At 35.4% G+C, this 24,080-nt stretch overlaps 1 protein-coding gene across 4 annotated transcripts in view; it reads left to right on the forward strand.

Moving 5' to 3' along the window:
* Positions 1 to 5,104: 5,104 nt before the first annotated feature.
* The window catches only part of FANCL (FA complementation group L), a 78,691-nt gene continuing 59,715 nt past the window's right edge, over positions 5,105 to 24,080 (forward strand). Inside the window, exons 1-5 of one of the 4 annotated variants that reach the window (XM_070236336.1) lie at positions 5,136 to 5,274; positions 9,672 to 9,892; positions 17,049 to 17,107; positions 19,105 to 19,165; positions 21,800 to 21,856. In XM_070236336.1, coding sequence (XP_070092437.1) covers positions 21,803 to 21,856 — 54 coding nt within the window. In that variant the 5' untranslated portion in view covers positions 5,136 to 5,274; positions 9,672 to 9,892; positions 17,049 to 17,107; positions 19,105 to 19,165; positions 21,800 to 21,802. Of the gene's footprint in view, positions 5,275 to 9,671; positions 9,893 to 17,048; positions 17,108 to 19,104; positions 19,166 to 21,799; positions 21,857 to 24,080 lie in introns of all 4 variants that reach the window. The other 3 variants (XM_023619067.2, XM_070236335.1, XM_070236334.1) reach the window with 3 other exon arrangements.

Raw genomic sequence — 24,080 nt, forward strand, 5'->3', positions numbered from 1 at the left:
ATTAAAATAGTTTAACATGATTTTGATGGTTGAAAGCATATCAGAAACCCTTGATTGAGAACAAGTAAGATTACAACTGTTCCCTCTCATCTCATTTTATTTATCAACCTCAGTTTTCCAGAATAAAAGTGAGGGCTTTGCACATCTTCTTTCCTCTTTGGATCCCCTTTTATCTTTGCGTAAATAGGGTTGACAAAATTTCAAAATAAACAAACAGTCATTTTTCCCTTCAATTTTTTTCCCTGCACCCTTCATCCTCCTCTTAACACTTTCCTAAACCTAAATATTTATCATTCTCTTCCTTCCTACAACTTCTATGGTTGTGGCCTAAGTTTGCATCCCCTGTAAATGGTTCTTATCTATTCTCCCACCCTCAGCTGCAACACTTATTACCTGAGTTGTAATCTTTGTTAGGTGATAGCTATCTGAGGACATTTCTTCCAGTTGCTCATCAAAAACTATGAGCTGTTGAGGTAAGCCCTGTGGCATAGTGGTTAAGTTCACTGCACTCTGCTTCGGAGCACAGGTTTACAGATTCAGATCCTGGACTTGGACGTACACCACTCATCAGCCATGCTGTGGCAGTGACACACTTACAAAGTGGAGCAAGACTGGCACAGATATTAGCTCAGGGCTAATCCTTCTCAGCCACATACACACAAGAGTTGTTAATCTCTCTATCAGTTACTTTGATGTGGGGATGATGTTTCCCAGGAAGAGGGTCTTTTTGTACTTTGCTAGAGAAGAGGGTTGTCTAATAACCTGGATTCTCCAGGTTTTATAGGGATTTTACAGGGATTCAGGAGTCTTCAGAGACTTTTTGAACAACCCATTTACCTCCTTATCTTTTCTTTAGATTATCACCTCATAAATATTCTTCCAACTCCAGTCCATCCCTGTAAACCATTAACTCTTTTAGTGGACTTAATGCTTAAATGATCCTTTGTTCTCCTGTAGTTGAGTTGTGGGTGTCATTGCTCCTCAAGTTTACTGGCTGGATTGAAACGAAAATTACTGTTCTGGACCTGCCATGGATCTAGACTCATTATTGGTAAAACCTACCTTACAAGGGAGTTTGCTCTTAGGGAGTTTGGCTGGGGTGTCGGAGCTGGGGTGTCTCCTCCATCTATCACCTACCGAACTCTGGTCACATAACTAAGTCTTTATAGTTTATTTATCATGAACACATTCTTCTCAAGCCTGAAAAACTTAAAAGTAATGCCAAAATTATTTACTACATCACCATTCATGGACTGCCTTTTCATGTTTGGATAGAAAAACGGGCAAGAGCAAAGTGCTCTTTAATCAATACTTTTGCAATAATCAAATTCAAATCCTCTCTGTAATGCTCAATTTTTCAAACCTTTATGTAGCATTCCACACTGCTGACCATGCCTTAATCTTGAATATCTGCCCTCCTTTCCTTTCTATGACACAGTGTCATGGATAACAGGATATTATTGTTCTGCTTTTATCATCTTTTAGAAGCTTTTTTAAAATGGCTATTCTCCACTCTTAATTTTTCACATTTCCCATGGTTCTGTCTACATCTTTCAGTAGACTCAAGCCATCTCCCCCTTATTAACCTCATTAATGTTAATGGCTGCCATTCTATCTTCTTCCGTTACTGATGGGAACCAGGAGAAGGAACACCTGGGACAAAGCTGAAAACTTAGGCAATAAAATAGAGATTGATGCTAACTGGAATGGTATAAGTACTTGAAATTTAAGCTTAAAATTTTAAGACTAATAAATCTCCTTTAAAAATTATTAAAATATAAGAAGTAATGGGAAAGTCTACTCAGGCCGTTTTCCCCATTCCTTGTTCCCTATCTCCCTCCCCAAAAGCAATCACTGCTAGCAATTTACCACGGTTTTATTTGATTTAAACCTAAATGGTATAGTTGTGTTTTTCATTCATCAAAATGTTTTGAGATTTTTCCATGTTAGAACACATAGTTGTCCCTCAGGAATTAGCGTTTAAACACTACTAATTTTTGCGACAGAGTATATAAAAGAAGTCATGCCTGGGATGCCTTTAAGTGCTTGAATTTTGGTGGAGATCTATATGCAGTTTGTCAGAGTGATTCCAAAATTGCAATAATGCTGATAGTGGTAATAGTTCCTGGGTTTTCTAATCTCTAAACATATTGAGTGTTCTCTGTCAGTGAGAGGGTGGCTGTCTTAGACCTTTGTAAACAATGGTCCCAGCACACCATATATGAGTTCATGGTGGTAGTGAGTCTTCATCACTCAGTCTTGAACATCCAAGGAAAATGGCTGAATCATGGAATTAAAAAGTCCTTATATGGTATCTCACCCTGCTCCCTGGTGGTTGGATTTCTTAGATGACAGACTTTATCAATAGGGAATTCTCATTTACAAATTCAACTACCATGAACAGAGACTTGGATATTTTTTCCTTAAGGAATAAGATGATATTTAGCAATAAATTTTTTGAAAATCTGTAAGTCTAATAAGTTAGTTATGAGGATTCAGAGGCAAGGAACCAAGTGTCTTTGGCTATTAGCTACATGATCCAGTATATCAATGGTAGGGGAGGTGAGTGTGATGAAGATGGCTTGTCTGGACAGGGGTACGTATCTGTTCATGGAAGACTAAATTACTATTTCAGGTTTCCTGAAGCTTCTAAGTCCAGAAAGGCCTTTTTTAAGTAGTAATAACCAGAAGCCAAAGACATTTAGGCTGTTAAGTAAAAGCTGAATGTAGTAAATTAGGATAGAGACTTGCAGGTTTTGAGGCTGGCCTAATTAAGTGTCTCCAGAACTATATTAGTTTGGGCTCTCTCTATGTTTATATATGCATGTACACACATACACACAACTAGCACTTTGACTCTGAGGAAATTACTTTCCTTCTCTGGATTTCATTTCTCTAATCTATGTAATGAAGACATCAGGGTATGAAATCTCTAAGATTGCTCCCATGGAAAACCTTTAGTTCCTGAGGAACCTATTGGGCAAAATGTTCTTAGGCTTTCTTTCCTCACAATGTGTGTATCTTATGGAGAAAATGTTATGATTATATTCAGAAGAAAGACATTGTATTGGTAAATCTGTTATCAAATTTTCAAAATTAAATTCACGAAAGCCTCACTGTTAGAATGAGTCATTAACAACTTTAGATTGACTTCTCCTGAGTTTCATGATGGAAAGCCCATCTTTGCCATGTTTTAATGGAAAGATTATTAAATTTAGAATTTAGAAGACTTGAATTTAATCCTCATTGTATGGGTCAGAAAGTCATTCCCTTGAGCAACTTATTTAATATTTATGAATCTCAGTTTCCCTGTGTACAAAATGGACATTATAAAAAATATCTACCTAAAGAGCACTTCATCAAAACTAAATAATATGTCAAAGTGCCTTACACATGCTAGTTGTATTATAATTAAAATAAATCCCATAAAGTCTATAATGTGCTATACACTCTGATTATTACAATATAGGCAAACCAACTCAAATAAATATCTTGTGAGAAAGTCCTTTCTTCCTCTGAATTCTTGTAACACTTCTTTTTACTTTGCCTACAGGACTAATGGATAACATTTAATTTAGTAAATAGTTAATGAACATCTGCAATGCACCAAGAAATATACCAAGTGATTAGGGAGAACAATAATTTTTAGCAAATAAAGAAGACTTCCAAAAAGAGGTAGCATTTGAGAAGGACTTTGAAGGAAGTTTGGAGGTTCCTTGGGGAAAGTGTGTGGTGGGGAAGTTTGAGGTACTGGAAACGGCAAAGGACTTAACTCAGACAAATTACAAAGTCATTGAGGGCAGTGACTGTATGTCCTATTCATCTTTGTGTTGATCCCACTGTTGTACAACCTTCACTTTATACCCATCACAAAACATATAGCATGTCATCCTTAATAAATGAGCCGCATAATTGAGTAGGTGGTGTATCATGCCCTGAGGTGGTTCTCAAACTTTAGTGTGCATCATAATCATCTAGATGGCTTGTTAAAACACAGACAGTTGGGCTTCATACCCACAGTTTAGAATTCCCTGGGTCTAAGACAGAGGTGTGAAAATTTGCATTTCTATAAAGTTCCCAGGTGATGCTGATGCTGCTGATTCTAGGATCACATTTTAAGAACCACTGCTTTAGTGAAATGTATACCTACAGTGCTGCAGCATTCTTGTTTTCCCCTAAGCATCCAGAATACTGCAGAAGAAGTCCAATTCCATTTTGAGGGCAGGAAAGATGGGAGGGGGTATATCCTAATCATCTTTGCACAACTTTTGTCACATTGCAATGACATTCTGCAAATACTAGGGCTCAAAAATGTAATGGATTGAATACTAACTAGAATACCAAATAATCATGTAGCAAATATTAGTAAGTTCCTTATTTAATCAGCCTTTAATAAAAAGGAATGGGTAATTATCATCGCTGATTTAAAAAACGTATAGAGACGATTGTCAAAAAAAACCCAAATGAGTTCATCAAGTCCATCAGCAATCTTTCCTCACGTTTTGCCTTAAATATTTGTGAGTGCAGTGCACCAGAACCAAGTCTGGTGTTGACTTTAGCCTGGATCAATATATATATACATGTCTCTCAAATACAGTACTATTTGATAAGCCAAAGAACTGCATTATATTGTATATGACATATTGAATGGATTACAATACATTATATAATATTATTACCACGTACAGAATAATACAATATTCTGTTTGCCAAGGGCATACAGGAGACTCTGCAGAGCAGGCCAAGAGATTGATTATAGCGATGAAGGGGAGGTGAGGCAGGTTCAGGGTAAAAGAAGTACTATAACTCCCAGGCTGTAAAAACCATCTTATGCTGGAAGAAATGCAACACCAAATTGTAGCAGTCTTTCAATCAAACCAAAGAAAAGCATCAAGAGAGTTCTTCGAACAATCAAAGCTAGAATGATCTTGTTCAGTCAAACCTGTGAACCTGAGAACAATCTTCCCTCCCGCCTCCTGCCGACAAGCGCGTCCTTCGGCTGGGCCTGAGCCCAGGGCCAGACTAGCACCAGACCTTCCTTTCCGCCCGCGGAAGCCTCGAGGCTTTTTCCCGCCAATGCGCGGGGCTCCGTCTCCCGCGGCCCGGGCGCAGGCGGGACTGCGCATGTGCGGGCCCGGCCCGCCGTGAGCTCCCCTGCAGCTCGGGCGACCGCGAGCCATGGCGGAGACGGAAGCGAGCCTGTTGCGCCAGTTCCCGCTGTTTTTGCCCCAGAACCGAGCGAAAACCGTGTATGAAGGATTCATTTCGGCTCAGGTACCCGCCCGGGGCTTGCTCTCCCGCTAGGAGTGCCTCCCTGTCGCGGCGCAGCTCAGCCCCTGGAAGTCTGTGGCCCGAGGGGTTCGGGGCCCGGAACTGTGGGGATTGAGAGGGTGGCGCGTCCGGGCTCCCCGAAGGCTGGAGGTTTGCGGGCTGCTGCCGGTGCTGGAAACACAGCCCTCGTCGCCGGCTCCACGGCTGGGCCGGGGTCGCCGCCTGGTCCGCGCGCGAGGAGGCCCGCGCACGACGTGAGCAGGGGGCGGGGCGGAGGCCACGCCCCCGTCCCCGCCCCCCGTCCCCCTCCCCTCCCCTCCCTGAGTTGCGCCTCTTTCCAAATTCAGCGTCTGCCCCACGTTTAACTTTACTTCTTTTTTGGGGGCAAGTTTTTGCCTGCCTCGATTCCAACACCCTGCATGCCCACGAAGCTTGGTGGCCGTTCACAGGGGGATCCGTGCTGATTGTATTCGTGTTTCCTGTAAAAAGAATGTTTTGCAAGAAAACTCGTTTTGTCTCTCTGCTAAGTCGTGTGTACCTGAGCACCCCCAGTTGCGATATTTTGTAGGCAGTCTTGACGGCAGGATTAATTACCTTTCCTGATTCCAAGTGGCCTCTCTTGTGGAGGGAGTTCCACATAGTAACACACGTGTACGGTTTTGAAGTTTACAAAGCGCTTTGCAAGTACTCTCATTAAATCCTCAACCCTTTGAGGCAGAAATTTAAAAAAAATCATTTGTCACGCTCTAAGGTTGAGTAAATCAAGGCATGGCAAGGTGGAGAGGTTACGTTACTTGTCCATGATCGAAACAAGTCTCTTCAAATCAGGCTGTCTGATTCCACTCCTGGATTTTTCTCGTCTGCGTTGAACCAGGATATCTTAGGTTAGAATTTTGAATATAGATGTCTGTTCCCCATTCCCTCTGACACTCAACATCGTCCCTCCTCCGCCAACAGCACTCATACTTTTTTTTTTTCCTTTTTGTCTTTTAACGTTGTTTATCAAATTCTGCCCAAGGCAGACTGGCGGAACCACACACAAATTAACCATCTGCAACTTGTAACATGGGTCAACAATACGTCAAATTATTAGCGATACTTTCTTTCTGTCTATAAAATGTAACACATGACCATCTAATCAGACTTTGATTTGCTTTGTGAAGTAGGAGAAATTCCTCAGGAGGGAAGAAAAAAGTGTCATTTTTTAAACAATTTAACATAGAAACAGAACTGTATTTTCTGGGAAAGTATGTGTGAACCTTTTATAGACATGCAAATTCTCAATTATTTGAACTCAGTTATCGCACAGAAGCACAAAAAATTATGCAGTTTTGTCACAATAATAAATTTAAAATTTAGTAATTAACCAGATAATTTGAAAAATATCATGGTAATCGATAAAAAGTTTCTATTCTCAGAATTTTCTTATTTTTATTTTCTGAAAGCAGAATGAATAATTGCATTGCTTCACCTTACCTTGATTAACCTTTACCCATTCAACAATCCTCATTTAAACAGTGTCAATACTGAAAGAGGAAAATGGAGGTCAAGTTTAACTCTTACTTATAGTGATTCAGTCAATGGTTTCACCTTTAAAAACATTTGAGTATTGCGTATTTGCAAACTTAATGCTTAGTTTAACTTTAAAGAGAAGCATATTTCATGCTTTTTTTTTGAGGTATAATTGAGTACAACATGTTAATTTTAGGTGTACAACATAATGAATTGGTATTTGTGTAAATTGTCAAATGATCACTAAGTCTAGTTATCATCTGTCACCAATACATAGTTACAGAATTTGTATGTGATAAGAACTTTTAAGATCTACTTTTAATTTGCTTTTAATATCTCTCTTAGCAGCTTTCAAATATGCAGTACAGTATTATTAACTCCAGTTGCCATGCTGTACGTTACGTCCCCATGACTTATTTATTTTATGGCTGGAAATTTGTACCTTTTGTCTCCCTTCACCTGTTTTGCTCGCACCCCACCAGCACACATAACTTTTTGAGGACAGGGGCCATATCCTAGGAATTACTGTATGTTTTGAAGTCTGCTCAAAACAAAATAATCTCTCAAACATATCGACTGAATTATCAAATCTCTTGGTAAGTGAAACTTTTACCCACCTCTAAGAATATTGGGTGTAGAACGAATCAGAATATACTGTGATTTAAGGAAAGGTTATAGACGATACATTTGGACTTCTTCATTTGTATTCAGATTCGTTGTGATCATCACAGAAAGTAGAGGTTAAAATTCATTATTATTTCTGGAATAAAATTAATCCACCTTTTCCTTCCTAATTGGAAGTACTGATCCTGAATTACCTAGTTGAAAACATGAGTCACTTTTAGACCACATTTGAAGAGAGATTACTAAATTACATTTTTATCAGGAACCGTGTTATACCAAATTTTAGGCACTTTAAGGAAAGTACTTTGTATTATGTGTGTATCTGCTAAAGCCTTTTAGAAAATGTGTGTAGCCATCAGAATTGAGATTAGGTGAAATTTTCTTATGACTCTTGGTGTATCCACAATTCTAATTTGTACCTACCTTAAGCAGCTTATTGAATTCTTAACCTAAACAATTTATTTAACATTGTTTTGTTTGGTGGAGCTGATTTTGTCTAAAAATGTTTGTCTTGTATATAATTTCAAACTTAACAGAAAAATAGTGAGTATGTATGAAGAATTTGAGTATACTGTTTACCCAGATTCACCGTTTTACATTCACGCCATTTGACTTATTATTCTGTGTATACAGGTGGGTGTATGCACACAAGTATTTTCCTCAACAGTTTGAGAGTAAGTTGCAGACATAGTGGCCCCTTTATTCATATATACTTCAGTGTATATTTCATGAGAACAAGGACACAGTCATATATCACCTCGGTACATTTATCAAAATCAGGAATTTAATCATGATATAATATCCAATCTGGAGTTCACGTTTTGTTAACGTTGCAATTACATATTCTATACCCCTTCCCAGGCCACTACCGTCTAAGATCTCAGTTACATTTAGTTGTCATGTCTCTTTAATCTAGAATAGTTCCTTAGTCTTTGCTTTTCATGAACTTGACATTTTTTAAGAGTACAAGTTGGTTATTATGTAGAATGTCCCTCAATTTGGGTTTGATAGATGTTTCCTCATTACTAAATTCAGATTATGCAATTTTGGCAGAGATTGCCAGACACAGGTGTCAGGGCACATGACATCAGCAAGTCTCGTTATTGGCAATGTTTCCTCTGATCACCTCTTTAAGGTGGCATCTGCCAGATTTTCCTTTTGTAATAAGTACTTTTAGGGAGCTTTTCTGGGGCATCAAACTTTCACGCACACACACACACACACACACACACACACCCCTTGGTTGTAGCCTCCATTGTTTGAGTCAGTTAATACTGTGATGGTTGCTAAATGATGATTTTCTAACTCGTTTCTAACTCCAATCATTTCTTCTGTTTATTAATTGGCATTCTATAAGGAGTAGCTTTTCCTTTCTCATTTATTTATTTGTATCAGAATGGACTCATGGATTTTAAAAATAATTTATTTAGTGGGTTATAATCATTACTTCCCTTATTTATTTTGATGCTTAATTTGTCCCAGATTTGGCCACTGAGAGCACATTTTTATTGACACAAGTTTTTAAGGCTTTGCATTTTCCTCTCATCGCTATTTTAAAAGTATCTTGTAGATGCTGACATATAGTGTTTTTTCATCATTTTTTTACCACTTAAATAATTTTAGTTTGTATTTCCCCTGCACTCAGGAGTTATTTAATAGAAGATTTAAAAAATTTTCTCATGGAAGGTCTTTTTTCATTTGTAGTTTTGTTAATTTCAAGTTTTATTGCATTGTGACTAGACAGTGTTGTTTGTAAAAATTCTCTGTGGAACTTATCCTTTTTTGTGTGTGTGTGAGTGATCTGTGTGTGATTAAAAGAAGGTGTTTTCTCTATTATCAGGTTATTCCTTTCCTCTTGAGTAAGCTTTGGTAGCTTGTTTCTTTCGAGGAGTTGGTTCATTTCATCTGGGTTTTTGAATTTATTGGCTTAAAAATTATTTATAATATTCCCTTATTATCCTTTTAATATCTTTAGCATCTGTAATGAAACTCTCTATATTGGTTATCCTTTGCTGCATTAATTATTCCAAACCTTAATGACTTTAAAACAATAAAAACTTATCTCACCCTTTCTGTGGATCAGGACTTCGGAAGTAACTTAACTGGATGGTTCTGGATCAGTGTTTCTCATGAACTTGCAATGAAGATGTTGGCCAGGATGTCAGTTATCTAAAGGCTTGACTAGGACTGGAAGATTTGCTTCCAAGATCATTCACTCAAATAGCTATTGGCTGGAGGTCTCAGTTTTTTACTGTTCTTTATAGGAGTCCTCAGTTCGTCACCACATGGACCTGCATAGTGTTGCTTGACTGTCACCACAACATGGCAGCTAGCTTCCCCTGAGTGAGTGATACAACAGAGAGATCAAGCAGAACACTGCACAGTGCCTTTTTTCCCATCACTTCTGAAGTTACACTTATTTACTTCTGCCTTATTCTGTTTGTTAGAAGCAAGTCTCAAGTCCAGTCCGTGTTCAGAAGGAGAGGTGAGGCAATGACTCTTAAAGGTAGAAGTATCAAAGAAATTGTGGACATATTTTATAGATGCTTCCAAATCCCCATTCCTGTTATTGATATTTTGTGTCATCTTTGTTTTTTTTTCCTGATGCATCTGGGTAGAGGCTTCTAAATTTTATTGATTTTCTTAAAGAACCTACTTTTGATTTTGTTGATTTTTCTCAATTATTGTTTTTCTGTTTCATTAATTTCTGATGTTAAGTTTCCATGGTTTTTCAGTGGAAGATTAGGTAATTGATAATGACATCTTCTTTTATACAGTAAATGTTTAGTGCTATAAATTTGCCTTCAAACACTGCTTTAGCTGTATCACACAAATTTTGGAATGTTGTATTTTAGTTTTTTTTTTCAGTTCAAAATACTTGTTATTTCTTCTTTGACCCATGCATTATTTAGAAGAATGACATATCTTTCTAAATATTTGTGGATTTTTCAGATATCTTTTTGATATTGATTTATAATTTAGTCACAGAACATAATCTGTATGATTTGAATTCTTTTAAACCTATTGAAACTTATTTTGTGGCTTACAATATGGTATATGGTCTATTTTGATAAATGTTCTGTGTATTTGAAAAGAATGTGTATTCTGCTATGTGGAGTGTTCTATAAATGTCAGTTGGATCAAGTTGGTTCATTATGCTGTTCAAGTTTTCTATGTCCTCACTGATTTTCTGTCTACTTGTTCTGTTAATGGAAGGGAGTATTGAAATAGCCAACTATAGTTGTTGATTTTTCAGTTTCCACTTTCATTTCTGTCACTTTTTTCTTCAAACATTTTTAAGTTCTTTAATTCAGTACATGAAATTTTAGGATTGTTAAGTACTCATGATGAACTGACTCCTTTATTGTTATGAAATGACCCTTTTTATTCCTGGTAATAATTTTTGCCCTGGAATGTGTATTTTTTTTGGTATTAATATAGTGACTCCAGCTTTCTTTTGATTAGTGTTGACATGGTTTATCTTTTTCCATTCCTAATTTTATGCTTTTTTGTGCCTTTATATTTAAAGTGCTTTTTACTGGGGATGTTTAGACATTTACATTTAATGTGATTATTGATGTGGTTGGGTTTAAATCTAATGTCTTGCTGTTTATTTTCTAATTGTTCCATGTGTTCTTTTTTTTTGTCTTTTCTCTGTTTCTCTGCATTTTACATTAATTGAATTCATTTTTATAATTGCATTTTATCTCCTCTGTCAGCTTATCAGCTGTTTTTTTTTTCCCTTTTTTTCCTAAGTAGTTGCTTTAGGGTTTATAGTATATATCTTAAACCTGTCATGGTAAGTAATATTAAAATTCCATTTTATATGCACTATTGATTTATCAGCTATATTATTTTTGCCTTTTTTAGTGTTTGCTCTAGAGTTTACAATAAGCATCTTTAACTTACCATAATCTGCTTTCTAGTATACCACTTTCCTTATAGTATAAGAATCTTAGAAGAATATACTTCTGTTTCTTATCTTCTGGCTTTTATTCTAATGTTGTCATATATTTTATTTCTATTTATCTTATAATTCTCTCAATACACTGTTAATAATTTTTTTAAAGAATTATCTTTTTATAATTAATAGACTTTTATTTTTTCAAAACAAGTTTGAGTTACAGAAAATTTGAACAGATGGTGCAGAGAATTCCCATATACCATCCCCTTCCCTACACAAACACAGTTGTCCTGTTACTAACATCCTACATTAGTACAGTAGGTTTGTTGCAGTTAATGAACCAATATTCGTACGTGTAATTAGTTTCAAGTCCACACTTTATTCACATTTCCTTAGTTTTTACCTAATAACTTTTTTCTGTTCGAGGATCTCATACAAGATACTGTATTATCATGTCTCTTTAGATTTCCCCTGGCTATGATGTTTTCTTAGACTCTTTTCCTTGTTTTTGGTGACCTTGACTCCTTTGTGATTATGAAATGACCCTCTTTATTGAGGACCACTAGTCAAGTATATTTGTAGCGTCCTATTTTAGTGAAATTTGCCTGATGTTTTTCTCATGATTTGACTGGGGGTATGGGTTTTTGAGAGGATCGTCACAGAGTTTACCATTTCATCACATCATATCAAGGGTACACACGATCAATATGATTTATGATTGTTGATGTTGACCTTGATCACTGGGCTGAGGTAGTGTTTCTTGTTTCTCTACTGTAAAGTTACTCTTTTTCCCTGCTTTCCATGGTATGGTCTTTGGAAGGAAGTTACTGTGAGCAGCCCCCATTAATTAGTGGGGAGTTAATGCTCCTCCTCCTTTAAGGAGCATTTATCTGGAATTTTTCTGTATGGGAGATTGGTTTAACTCCCCCATTACTTAATTCTATCATTTATGTGAGTATATTTTCATGTATATTTATTTTATATTTGGGTTATAATCCAATACTACATTATTTGTTGCTCAGATTGTTCTGACTTTGGCACAATTATCCTTTAAAGAGATTTAAAAATAAGAAAAAGTCTTTTATATTTACCTCTAGATTTACTGTTTCTGGTATTCTTTGTTGTAGATCCAGATTTTCACCTTATTTTATTTACTTTCTTCCTGAAGTTCTTCTTTTAACATTTCTTGTAGTGTGTGTCTGCTGCTGATGAATTTTTTCAGCTCTTTTATGTCTGAAAAATTGTTTATTTGGCCTTTTGAAAGATACTTAAACTGGGTATAAAATTCTAGGTTGACTTTTCTCTTCTTTAGCACTTTAAAAATGTTGCTTCAGGGGGCCGGCCTGGTGGTGCAGTGGTTTAAGTGTGCACATTCCAGTTTTGCGGCCCCGGGTTCGCTGGTTCGGATCCTGGGTGGGGACATGGCACCGTGTGGCAAGCCACGCTGTGGTAGGCATCCCACATATAAAGTAGAGGAAGATGGGCACGGATGTTAGCTCAGGGCCAGCCTTCCTCAGCAAAAAGAGGAGGATTGGCAGATGTTAGCTCAGGGCTAATGTTCCTTGGAAAAAAAAAAGAAATATGTTGCTTCACTCTCTTACATTGTTTCCTATCAGAAATGTCTACTTTTTCTTATCTTTGTTCCTTTGTAAGTAGTGTATTCTTTCTCTTTGACTGTTTTTAAGATTTTTATTTTTATCATTGGTTTTGTCAATTTGATTATGATGTACCTTGGCGTAGTTGTCTTAATATTTTTCCTCTGTACAGTTTTTGGAGCTTTTGGATCTGTGGGTATATATTTTCATTTAATTTGGGAAAAACTCCAGCTATCATTTCTTCAAGAATTTTTTTATTCCCCTCTCTCTCTCTCACATGTACTGGAGACTCCAAATACATGCATATTGGGCCACTTTAGGTTGTTCCATACTTCAGTGATGGTCTGTGCATTTCTTTTTTTCAGTTTCTTTCTCTGTTTTATTTTGGATGTTCTATTTCTATGTTTCAGGTACACTAATATTTTCTTTTTCAATGTTTACTCTGCTGTTAATACCATCTAACATATTTTTCTTCCCAGACATTGTAATTTTCATCACTTTGAGTCTTTCTTTGTATCTTTCCTGTGTCTATTTAGCATACTCATGCTTTTCTCTACCTTCTTGAACATATGACATATAGTTATAACTGTTAAAAATTTTTAAGCACTTCTGTCATCTGCCATTTTTGTATTTATTTCTTTTTATTTTTCTCTTTATTATGGAAGATTATTTTCCTACTTCTCTGCAAACCTGGTATATGATTGGGTGCCAGACATTGTGCATTCTACTTGTTGCAGCTAAATATATTTTATTCTCTTAAATGTTCTTGAGATTTGTTCTAAGCTGCAGTTAAATTACTTGGAAACAGTTTGATCTTTCCAAGGTTTCCTTTTAAGCTTTGTTAGGCAGAAACAGAACAGACTTTAGCCTAGACTAATTTGGCCCTACCATTTCGGCAAGCACTCTTCTGAGAATTTGATGGCTCTTATGTACAAGGTTTTCCACTCTGGCTGGTCAGAACATGAGTACATCCAGCCTTGTATGCCTCCAAGATTGTTTTGCATACTTCATTCTCATGGTTCCCCAGCTCTGGGTGGGTTTCTCACATCCATGCAGCAATCAGTACTCAGCTGACAACTCCTTTTGAGGAATCCTCTGACGTTCTCTAGGTTTACTCTCTGTGTAGTTCTCTCTTCTCCATATATTTCTGTCCTCTTTGGTACTGTACCTTGTGAATTCTACTTGCCTTGGCCTTCCCTAACTTAGCCCTGTCTTTTCTCAAATCCGGAGAATGTTGGGCTCTATTTGGTCCTCCATCCTTGCCCTGCAGCCTGAAGATTCTCCAGGCAGTAAAGCTGGACAATTATAAAGATTTTTTTCATTTATTTCCCTTCTTTCAAGGATCACTGCCCTGTATTGCCTTTTGTTTGAGGTCTGGAAATCATTATTTCATATATTTGTCCAGTTTTTTAGTTAATGTGGGAAGGAAAATCCTGTGCCTATTATTCCATCATGGCTAGGAGAACTTCCCTTTCACTTCCTTAAAAGTTCTGTTCCATTGTTGCTTTTTTTAAAAAAAAAAATCTTGCTTTGAGAAATCTGATGCCAATCTTATTCTGTTTCCCATATAAGTTATTTGACCTTTTTCTTAGAAGCTATGAAAATTTTCCTTATTTTTAAAGTCTGTATATCAAGATATATCTCAGAGTGAGTTGTTAGGAGTAGCCTTTCTCATATGTCCAGTTGTCTTCTTCAGTATGTGAATTTTCAGAAAATATACTTGGATTATAATGTTAAATATTCTTTTCTACTATTTTGATTTCCTTTTCAAGGTCTCCAGTTCTTTGTATATTGGATTTTCTTTGCTTGTTTTCTACATCAACTGTTTTTCTCTGATGATCTTTAATTTTTTTCTCAATTGCTAATGTTCTTGCTTTTTTCTTTGACTCTTATGAAATTTTTATTTTACTCTGTTCTTTGCTGAGCAGCTATTAATTTGTTCTCCCATTTTAATATTATTTTGTTCTTAATTTTTTTAATGATTTCTGTTCTTTTTGAATTTCTGAATCTGGGTGCAAATGTTCATTTGATAATATGTATGATTCAATATTATAATTTGTTTATGCTTTGTGGTTTTTGTTTGCAGGGGAAATTGTCATCACCTGAGATGTTTTGATTCTGTTATTCTGATTTTGTCTCATAGTAGCTTGGCATTGATGAAGACAATATCTGTGTTAGTGAACAGTTTGGCTGTTCGCAGTAGTTTGTAAAATTCCCAGTTCAAGAATACCCTCTTCTGTTGCTGAAGCAAAGTGCAGGTTATTTAATGGATGTGTTTTTTGGTAGTGCTGAGGGAGGGCTGAAGTGTTTTTATTTTGTTATATAAGTTTTCCCCTCTTCTTTTTCCTCCTAACACCCAGTTTCCAAAGGATGTCTCTACCTGCCTTTTTACTTTCATCTACTCTTACATTTCTTTTCCAAGATGAGGTCCTTGCCTTTTGTGTTCATTTTAAATCCCTTCTCTGTAATCAGTGTTCTGATTTACTGGAACTCTTTATTATTTTTGTACTTAGTGCAATCTCCTCTTTTCTCTTTCATGCGTTTTTTTCTGAACCCCCCCAGCTCTCTAAAAGAACTTGCTGTGAGAGCCCCAGAGTGGAAACCACTGGGAAGTGGTTTATATTTTTCTTCCTATAGATTTGAAGTTTATTGTGTTCTCCAGCTTCTGATTTTTGCTGAAGATGTGGGATTTTTGTGGTTTTATTTGTTCTTAATTTTGATCTATATAGTTTTTTGGGAGGATGTTTGGAGAGATTCAGATTTAGGCAATTGTCAGTACTTTTGTTCCCTGTAAGTCTAGAAAATCTGCTTCTTGAGAGCAATTAACATTTTTTATATGCTTTAATAAAAAAAGCTAATTTGGGACATTTTCTTGAGTCGGAAAAGTATTATGGCATGTGACATGACATTTGACCTTTCAAAATGACTGGATTTTGCAAATAAGGGACTTTGGAATTTTATCCTTTCAGATAACAGATCAGTAGAGTAGTTTTACTATTTTTCATGTAAATTTTGAATTCCAGATTGTTCTTACACCTATGTGTGGGATGTCTATAAAGTTAGGTTAAAGTTACTACATAATACCTTTTAGTGCTTTAATGAAATAGTGAATTATTGTTACTTGACCTTTTGAAAAGGTCAGTAGTACATTTTGTTTCATTTTTTTAAAGGACATTTAAATGTAATGAAAGTCAGAACTGTAATATTACCATGAAAGTAAAGGTTATGGGGTACATTTAATTGTGTTCCTCTATTTTTGAAACTGCTTTGAGGGAGACTGCTAAAATTCTCGTGGTAATTGTTTTTCAAGGATTTTATTACCCTCTTTTATTTTATACTGTTGGAGTAAAAGATTATATTTCTGTTTGTCTTTTTCTGCTTGCTTTTGCTCAGATTTCATGTGTATTATACTATTTAAGGTACAAAGTTTAAGCTGCTTACCCATTCGCTTTCTCAAGAAAGTAAAACTGAATATATTTCTCAGAATAGTCTTTCTTTCCTTAGAAAGACTTTTGAGTAAAAGTTGGTATATTCAAATGTAAAGCTAGTGAATATTTAGAATAAGTAATTTTATATGTTAGCGATTTTATTTATTAAAGGTCAGTGAGTGTGGGAGAATTAGATATACTCTGATTTATGAAAATATTTCTCTATATTTAGATTGTGTAACTAAATATATTTTCATTTTATTATAAATTAGAAAATTGAAAGCCTGTAATGTATTATGTATTCTTATTTTGCACTGATTTTTTCCTTCCATATTCAAAGTAATTTTAAAGAATTTCCTTTTTCATAAGTTTATTTCTTAAGAAATAGCATTTAAATTTCTTTTTTTTGTCTACATTAGCTGTTTCTTAGGGTTTCTTGTGTTTATGTGACTTTCTTTTTAAAAACAAAGTTCTATCTTAGTCTTTTGATTTCCCAATAATTACGAAGTTTCTGACACGCACTTTTGAGTTATTTTCCCTCAGATGCAATATTCTGTTGCCTATATTTTAACAAGTATAAAGATTTGGGTAAAGTTGATACCTTTTAGAAAATAAAGGAAAACATTGCCTTTTCTATGTTATTCTATGCTTAACTTCTCTTAATATTAAATGAAAGATGAAAATTTGAGTGAACCCTTTCAATATTTTCCACAGGGCAGAGATTTCCAACTTAGAATATTGTTGCCTGAAGATTTACAGTTGAAGAATGCAAGGTGATGTGGTGTGTTGTTAGATACATTCGTCTTGGTGGGATGGACAGGGGATTAACCTGGTATAAACCGACTCTAGTTATTAGAGTTTTGCCTAAAATACTTATTAGTCACCCAGAAACGTTTCTGATTTTCTGAATCAGGGTGCATTTGTAAATGATTTTTCTTGGTGCTGAAGTGTTTTTCAGAGGTAACACATTAATTCTCTAATTTTTTTTCATGTAAAGCAGTAAACAGCAACTGTGTAAACTTCGCTAACAAGTACTGAACTGAAGTATAAAGGGAGAATACAAAATAATTGGAAGAGTTTGCTTTCATCTTTTGACTGATGTTAATTATGTGTATATTCAGTCTGTGGGAAGACCCATATTATCAGTTAAGTGCTGGTATACATTAGGTATCAACGTGGGCTATTTGTCCAGACAGCATATCAAGGAATGTCAAGAAACGAGACTGGAAATTTAGGTAGTGCCCAAAATCTCATTTATGCTCCTCAGTATCTCTGGGGGTAGAGTGAAGGAAAATCTAGAGACATTTATGAGTAGAATTGACAGGATTTTGGGACTAATTAGAAGTGAGAGATGAGAGGGAGAGAGGAGCGGATGATGCTTTCCAAGTTCCTGGCTCAGATAACCAAGCTAGAGAAGAGGTCATGAATGGAGCAGTAGAAGAGAAATTATTTTGAGACATATTGTGTGTGAAATATCAAGAGGAGATATTTAGTAGGTAGTAGTAAATTGGTGTGGAACTTGAGTGTGAGACTTAGAACGGAGATGTATGTGGACGTCACAGTAGGCATGGGATTTAGCACTATGAGTATGAATAGACTTTCTGCTACCTGCATGTGTCGGGTGAAGAGAAAAAGCCAGTGACAGAAGCTTCAGGGCATACTGACATTTAAAAGACTAGTAAATAAAGAGGGACTTGGAAGAAGACGATTGACCAGAGAAGTAAGAGGAAAATCTAGACAGTTGTCTCTGAAGGCAAATTAAGAGAGGCTTAAGGAGGGAATAGTTAACAGTGCTGAGTGTTGCCAAGGGATCAGGTTAGATATGAATAGGTTTCATGTAGTGGCAGAAGCTAGGTTGTGTTGGGTTTTAGAGTGGGTGAGCGGGTAGAAAGGAAAAGGAAAGCAGTGACTAGAGTTTGAAGTCAAGGAAGAGTTATCATGATGATGTTTTTTTTTTTCAGATGAGATTTGCTTGAGCAAGTAAATATATTAAGGAGAAAAAACTAGCAGAAAATAAGTTAAGGATACCACAGTAACGGGATAATTAATGAATAGTTGTGACAGAGTTGGTGGCAAGGGACAGAGAGTACATTTGGAGGGGGGTTTTCCATGGGCAGTTGAATGAGCTACTCTACCACTAAGAAAGGAGGTAGGGGTGGGAATGGGGATTAGCAGACCAAGAATGGAGGGAGTCATGATGGTTTGAAAAGACCGTGGTTGGGAGAGGCTTTCTACTTCTAGGCGAGTAAAAGCAGTACTTGGAAGAGTTACTTATCTCGCAATATTGAGAGCACAGCTGAGGTGAGCCAGGAGATAGATGGACATTAACTTATCACTACTTACACAGTTAAAAGTGTATATCCTTTTAGTTACATTAATCTGGAATTTGAAGATTATATTGCTATGTATGCTTTCTCAAATGCAAGTTCTGTTTATTACGTTCACAACTGTTGTTTTTTTTTAACCTACCTTGGAGAAGAATCTAGTTCAGTAGAAGACGTTACTTTGGGTATGTTAAAGTTAGAAAAGGATGTGCTGTTTGCATGTCATTTACTGATGGCAGTTATTTATATTTTGAAATAAAATTAGTACTGACAGTTTGAAGACAAGACTTTCAACAGTATCAGTGGTAAGAATTTTATTAACTTGTCAGAATTATGTTTATGTCATTCTTTTTTATGTATATGCATGTTTGTGTTAGCATACAAATAAGTTTTTTTCTTTTAATTCTCAACAATGAGCAAACCAGTTTGTTCTATTAAAATTTTAGATTACTGTGTAGTTGGCAGCTGAGAACAGTACTTAATGGATACCATCAAATAGTACAACAGGTAAGTCCTTTAAAAGGTTTATATTTTAAGTGAGGATAAGGAATTACTGAATACAGTCTTTTTTAGAGATCTGCTTTGCACACTTTTCTAACAAACTGGTTTAGTAGTTGAATTTTGTAGGTTTCAACTGTATCAAATATTTTAGTGATCCATACATTATATAAAATGTTTTCTGTCTCAGAATCCTCAGCATATCTCCAGGCAGCATTTGTATGGAAACTGATTTCCATCCTTGACACTTTTGGGTCTTCAAATGCCTCCACCCTTACCCTTTATCCATCACTTTATTTGTTTTTTATGTTTCTACTTTCTTTTTAAATTAAGATTGTGATAGTTAACATCCTTGTGAAATTACAGTTGTACATCATTATTAGTCATGTTGTAGGTACACCCCTTCACCCCTAGTGCCCTCCCCCCACCCGTCCTTTCCCCTGGTAACCACCTTATCCATCACTTTTTGAGTGATGTTTCTTGTGCTGAGACTGAATAGTGGTGGTACAGAAAAATCCCAGGACCTATTTAGGAGATGTAGGATATCTGTGGCGAAAATGGGATTGTGGTCTTAGATGAGCAACAGAAAAGGTGTGGAAATCACGTAGGATCATGTCTGTGTACATGATGAGAGGCAATGTAAAGGCAGCGTAGTTGAGATGTAGGCAGACTAGTTTCTTCTGTTTTTTTTTCCTAACTGAAAGTTTGTATTTTTGACCTTCACCCATTTTTCCCACCCACCTCGTCCCAATTTAGTTATTCTTAATGTTTAGGTTCCTCTACCTAAAATTTCTTTAGAGAAACTTAAAAAAAAATTGCTGTTACTGAAGTAGCTGAAAATAATGAAATGCCTCTTGTAGAAAAGTAGATGTAAGTAGAACTGCATTTCTTTTGATGCTTTATTCATTTGTATGTTTTTCCCAATTTCCTGTATTTTCTCTAACTTAAAGGCAGGTTATTATCTATGATAACTGATGGTGACAGTCACTCTCACATAGAGCATTAGTGAACCACAAAGAAATAGAGGAGATAAACTTTGATTTGTAGAATGTAGGCTGTCATTTCTGGCAGTATAATTACAGCAGTTTTTTAAGGGGTTGTTTAAATTGTTTCTCTCTGTTTTCTCTCCACCATGCCCTCCCCATCCACTCTGACTATTTATGTTGTATACTGAACTTTACGAAGGGAATCTGAGATATTTAAATAACCTGAAAAAAACTTGTTCATAAAGATTCAGTATAATACTATCTATAACTTGGTTTTTCTCCACCAATTCACCAAAAGGTTCCTAGAAAAAGTCTCAATTACTTACTAATCTTCTCCATGCCCTTGACTTGGTTATGTAGAGCTGTGTGTTAGGTTGAGTCTTTGTTTTATTCCAAAGTCCGGGTGAATATTACTATCCTTTCCTTCTATCATTTTAAACTCTAGTAAATATTAGGGTCAAGGGGCCCCAGCACTCTTTTTCTGTGAAAGGCCTGATAGTAAGTTTTTCAGACTTTGTGGGCCTGAAGATTTCTGTTGCAGCTACAAAATTCTGCCCTCGTAGCGCCAAAGCAGCCATGACAAGACTTACTGGGAGTGGCTGTGTTTCAGTACAACTTTATTTACAAAAACAGGTATTGGGCTGGATTTAGCCTCTGGGCTGTAGTTTGCAGACGCTTGGTATAATTTATTACTTATTTCTAGTAAACTAAGGAGGGAAAATAGTATGTAGAAGAGAAAGTCAGAAATTTGTTGTACAAACATATGCCCACTCAAATCTATGTTACGATGTGAATCATGTCTCATGCATTGTTGAAATATCTTACGTTATTATTTTTCTCACCGTGTGAACAAATTCACATATTGACTTTCTTCAGAATTGTGTGGTGATGGTGCAGTGCGTCACAAAAAGTAACACATACGATATTTTGATTTCAAGCAGAGAAATGATGTAGAGTTTTATCTAAGAAAACAATTTTAAACTTGAGAATTTTCTTGCTTTCTTTTATTCTAGTTATTTTATTTTAAAAATTGAGGATTTCTAGCAATTGGAACCATAACTATTAAATATTCATTCTATTGTAGAAGTTATTTCCTTTTTGCTATTTTATTATGACAGGTTTTACCTTATTGAAAGATTGGCTCCTTTTGAATTATTTGGGTTAATTGTGAAATGACAAAAATAATAATTATAGGTAATCTTTAAGGTTAAGAAAAAAAATAGTATTCATTAATAATTGTTAATTCTTTAACTAGATTTTTACAATTTTATAGATTTGTCTGATTTTTATATTTTATGCTCCTCTTTTCACTCCCATATCACTTTTAGTTTTTTGTTGATAAGGCTATAGTTTGCTAGATTTGCTAAATTTTGCAGTAAATAGTGCTGAAGGAACAGAGGAGTGTGCGAGATTTTGTCACATTCTTACACAGTTCATTGTATCTCACTACAATAGATTTGGGGGCTACAGTTACTCTTTCAAAATGAAATTGGTAGAGATAGTAGGGATGATGGATCAATACTTTAATGCTTATACTTTTCAGCTGTAGATATAGCTAATATTTTTTTGACATTCGGACCTGTATTTTATTTCAGTTTCAGTAGATGGAATATTCATTATACAAATGAAATTAATTGGAAATGTTGTTTTGATCTAGAGAATGCAGCACTCTCCTGATCTAATGAGCTTTCTGATGGAGTTGAAGATGGTTTTGGTAAGAATTTGTTTTCTAACACTGTTACCTTGTTTATAGGTCTTGATTGTTTCTCTAATTCCTTTAAAAACTAACATCATTAGAATTTAAAACTTCTCAACTCCCAGTCATTTAATATTTTATTTTACTGTATGCATTCTTGGATGGTGCTTTTCTTGAACTGGCTACACTTGACACTGATCTTGGGCAGGTGGTAAAGAAATAAAATGTGTTCTTGATCTGTCAGAGAATTTAACATTTAAGATGTTATATAATCTCACTTAAAGATCTAGTACAATGTATAAGTAATTTTGTATTGCAAATTGTATTGCAGCTGCAGATTTCTGAAAAACATGAGGTTTTATTACATATACACAGTTACATAGAGGTTGATTATTCAGTTAATTATTTATGAAATGATTATTTAGTTCATTCTATCACATTGTATTATTTTTTTAAAAACTTTTTATTATGCAAGTTTTCAACATAAAGAAAAGCAGAGGGAGGGCTATAGTAAATACCTGTGGGCCCCTGACCTAACTTCATTTTGCCGATCATATTTCTTCCCCTACTTTTTAGGAGAAGGGACTGGAGTATTTTAAAGGAAATCCTGGACATCCTGTCCATTCCTCCATAAATATGTCGGTGTATATCTCTAACAGCTCAGTGCTTTTAGTCTGTTTTTAAATATACTATTATAACCTCAACAAAGTTAATGATAATTCCATATAGCTGCTATGTTTGTTTCAGTATCCAAACAAGGTCCTCACATTATATTTAGTTGACATGTCTCTTAAGTCTCGTAATATTTATAGTAGCACCTCCTCTTGGTCCCACCTTTTTTTTTTCATGCCATCTACTTGTTGAATAAATCAGATTATGTCACCTATAAAATTTCCCACATCCTGGATTTGATTTATTAGATATTGGTGGTATTTTTTAGCATATTCTTCTATCTTCTTTATAACCTGGCAGTTAGGTCTAGAGGTCTCAACAGATCTTTGTTCGTTTGTTCTGGTAAGAACACTCTGTGCTCTGCTCTTTCATTGCTTCAGGAGGCACATGGTGTCTGATAATTCCTCTCTTAGTAAAGTTAAGATTGAGCAATAGGTTTCGATCCATCCAGTATAAAGTTTCCCATTTGCCGTTCACCTAATGATTTTAGCATCCAGCGATGGTCATTGCTTACATCCACTATTTTGTTAGGTTACAAATGGTGATTTTTAAAATTCCATCATCTACGTTTAATTAGCTGAAAAATCTATAGAGAAGAACTTCCCCTCTTCAGTTTTTGGTTACCTTGAGGTGTAGGTCATACTGGAGAGATAGGATAAGTGCTTTTTATTAAAAAAAAAAATCAGTTTTTAGGATAATGAGTTGGTGCTTAGCTGCTGTCACAGGGAACTAATGTTTATTTTTTTAGTATCATTATGAACTCTTGGGTTTTTATATATTTGATTCACTTTAATCCATTGTAATCATTATTCTTTTTGATACTTAAATTGTCCTATTTTTGGTCAGCATAATAAGCCCCTTCGTGTTGGCTCCTGAGTTTTTTTAATACAACCCAGCTTTGCTTTCTGATACCAGTTGCCCCAAGCTCATTTACTCATCCTGTCCCAGAACTGTAATCAGTTATTTCTTCAGAGCCATGGTTTCTTTGTAGGAATTGGTATTTGGATGTCACAATCTGGAAACTGTAGTGCTCATTGCCATTACTTCTAGGTCTTTTCAGTGGATAAAGCTGGGAAAAAATACTTTTTAGAAAGAGAATAGTTAACCATGAGTTCATATTGATATTTCCAATTCAAATTTGGCATTGTACGGTGTTTACTTCTTTGATTTTATGCTTGTATCTCTTTCCTCTTACTCTGAAAATCTTGGTTTCTAATATTAACATAATATGTTTTTTGTTATATTTTGCTTATGCTTTTCCTCTTTCTCTCCATTTATATTTGTTTTACAAAATTACAATTCCAGTATTGCTACTAAAAACTGAAAGCAGTTTGATATTTCTTTGTCGTTCCTTTTAAGACATTTTTATTCTTAGCAGCAGCTACCACATATTGAGAGCTTAGTTGTTAGATTTTTTCTGAGTCCTTTTTTTAATCCTTATAACCACTCTTTGAGGTATGGCTTTGGTAAATTGTTTTGGATCAGAATAAAGAGTTTAAAATCTATTCCTAAAGTTTAAATTTTGACTTATAAATTTATAAACCCTAAATAATAAGGATTATCAAATTGA

This window comes from Equus caballus, chromosome 15 (assembly GCF_041296265.1).
Source record: "Equus caballus isolate H_3958 breed thoroughbred chromosome 15, TB-T2T, whole genome shotgun sequence".
Classification (NCBI taxonomy): Eukaryota; Metazoa; Chordata; class Mammalia; order Perissodactyla; family Equidae; genus Equus; species Equus caballus.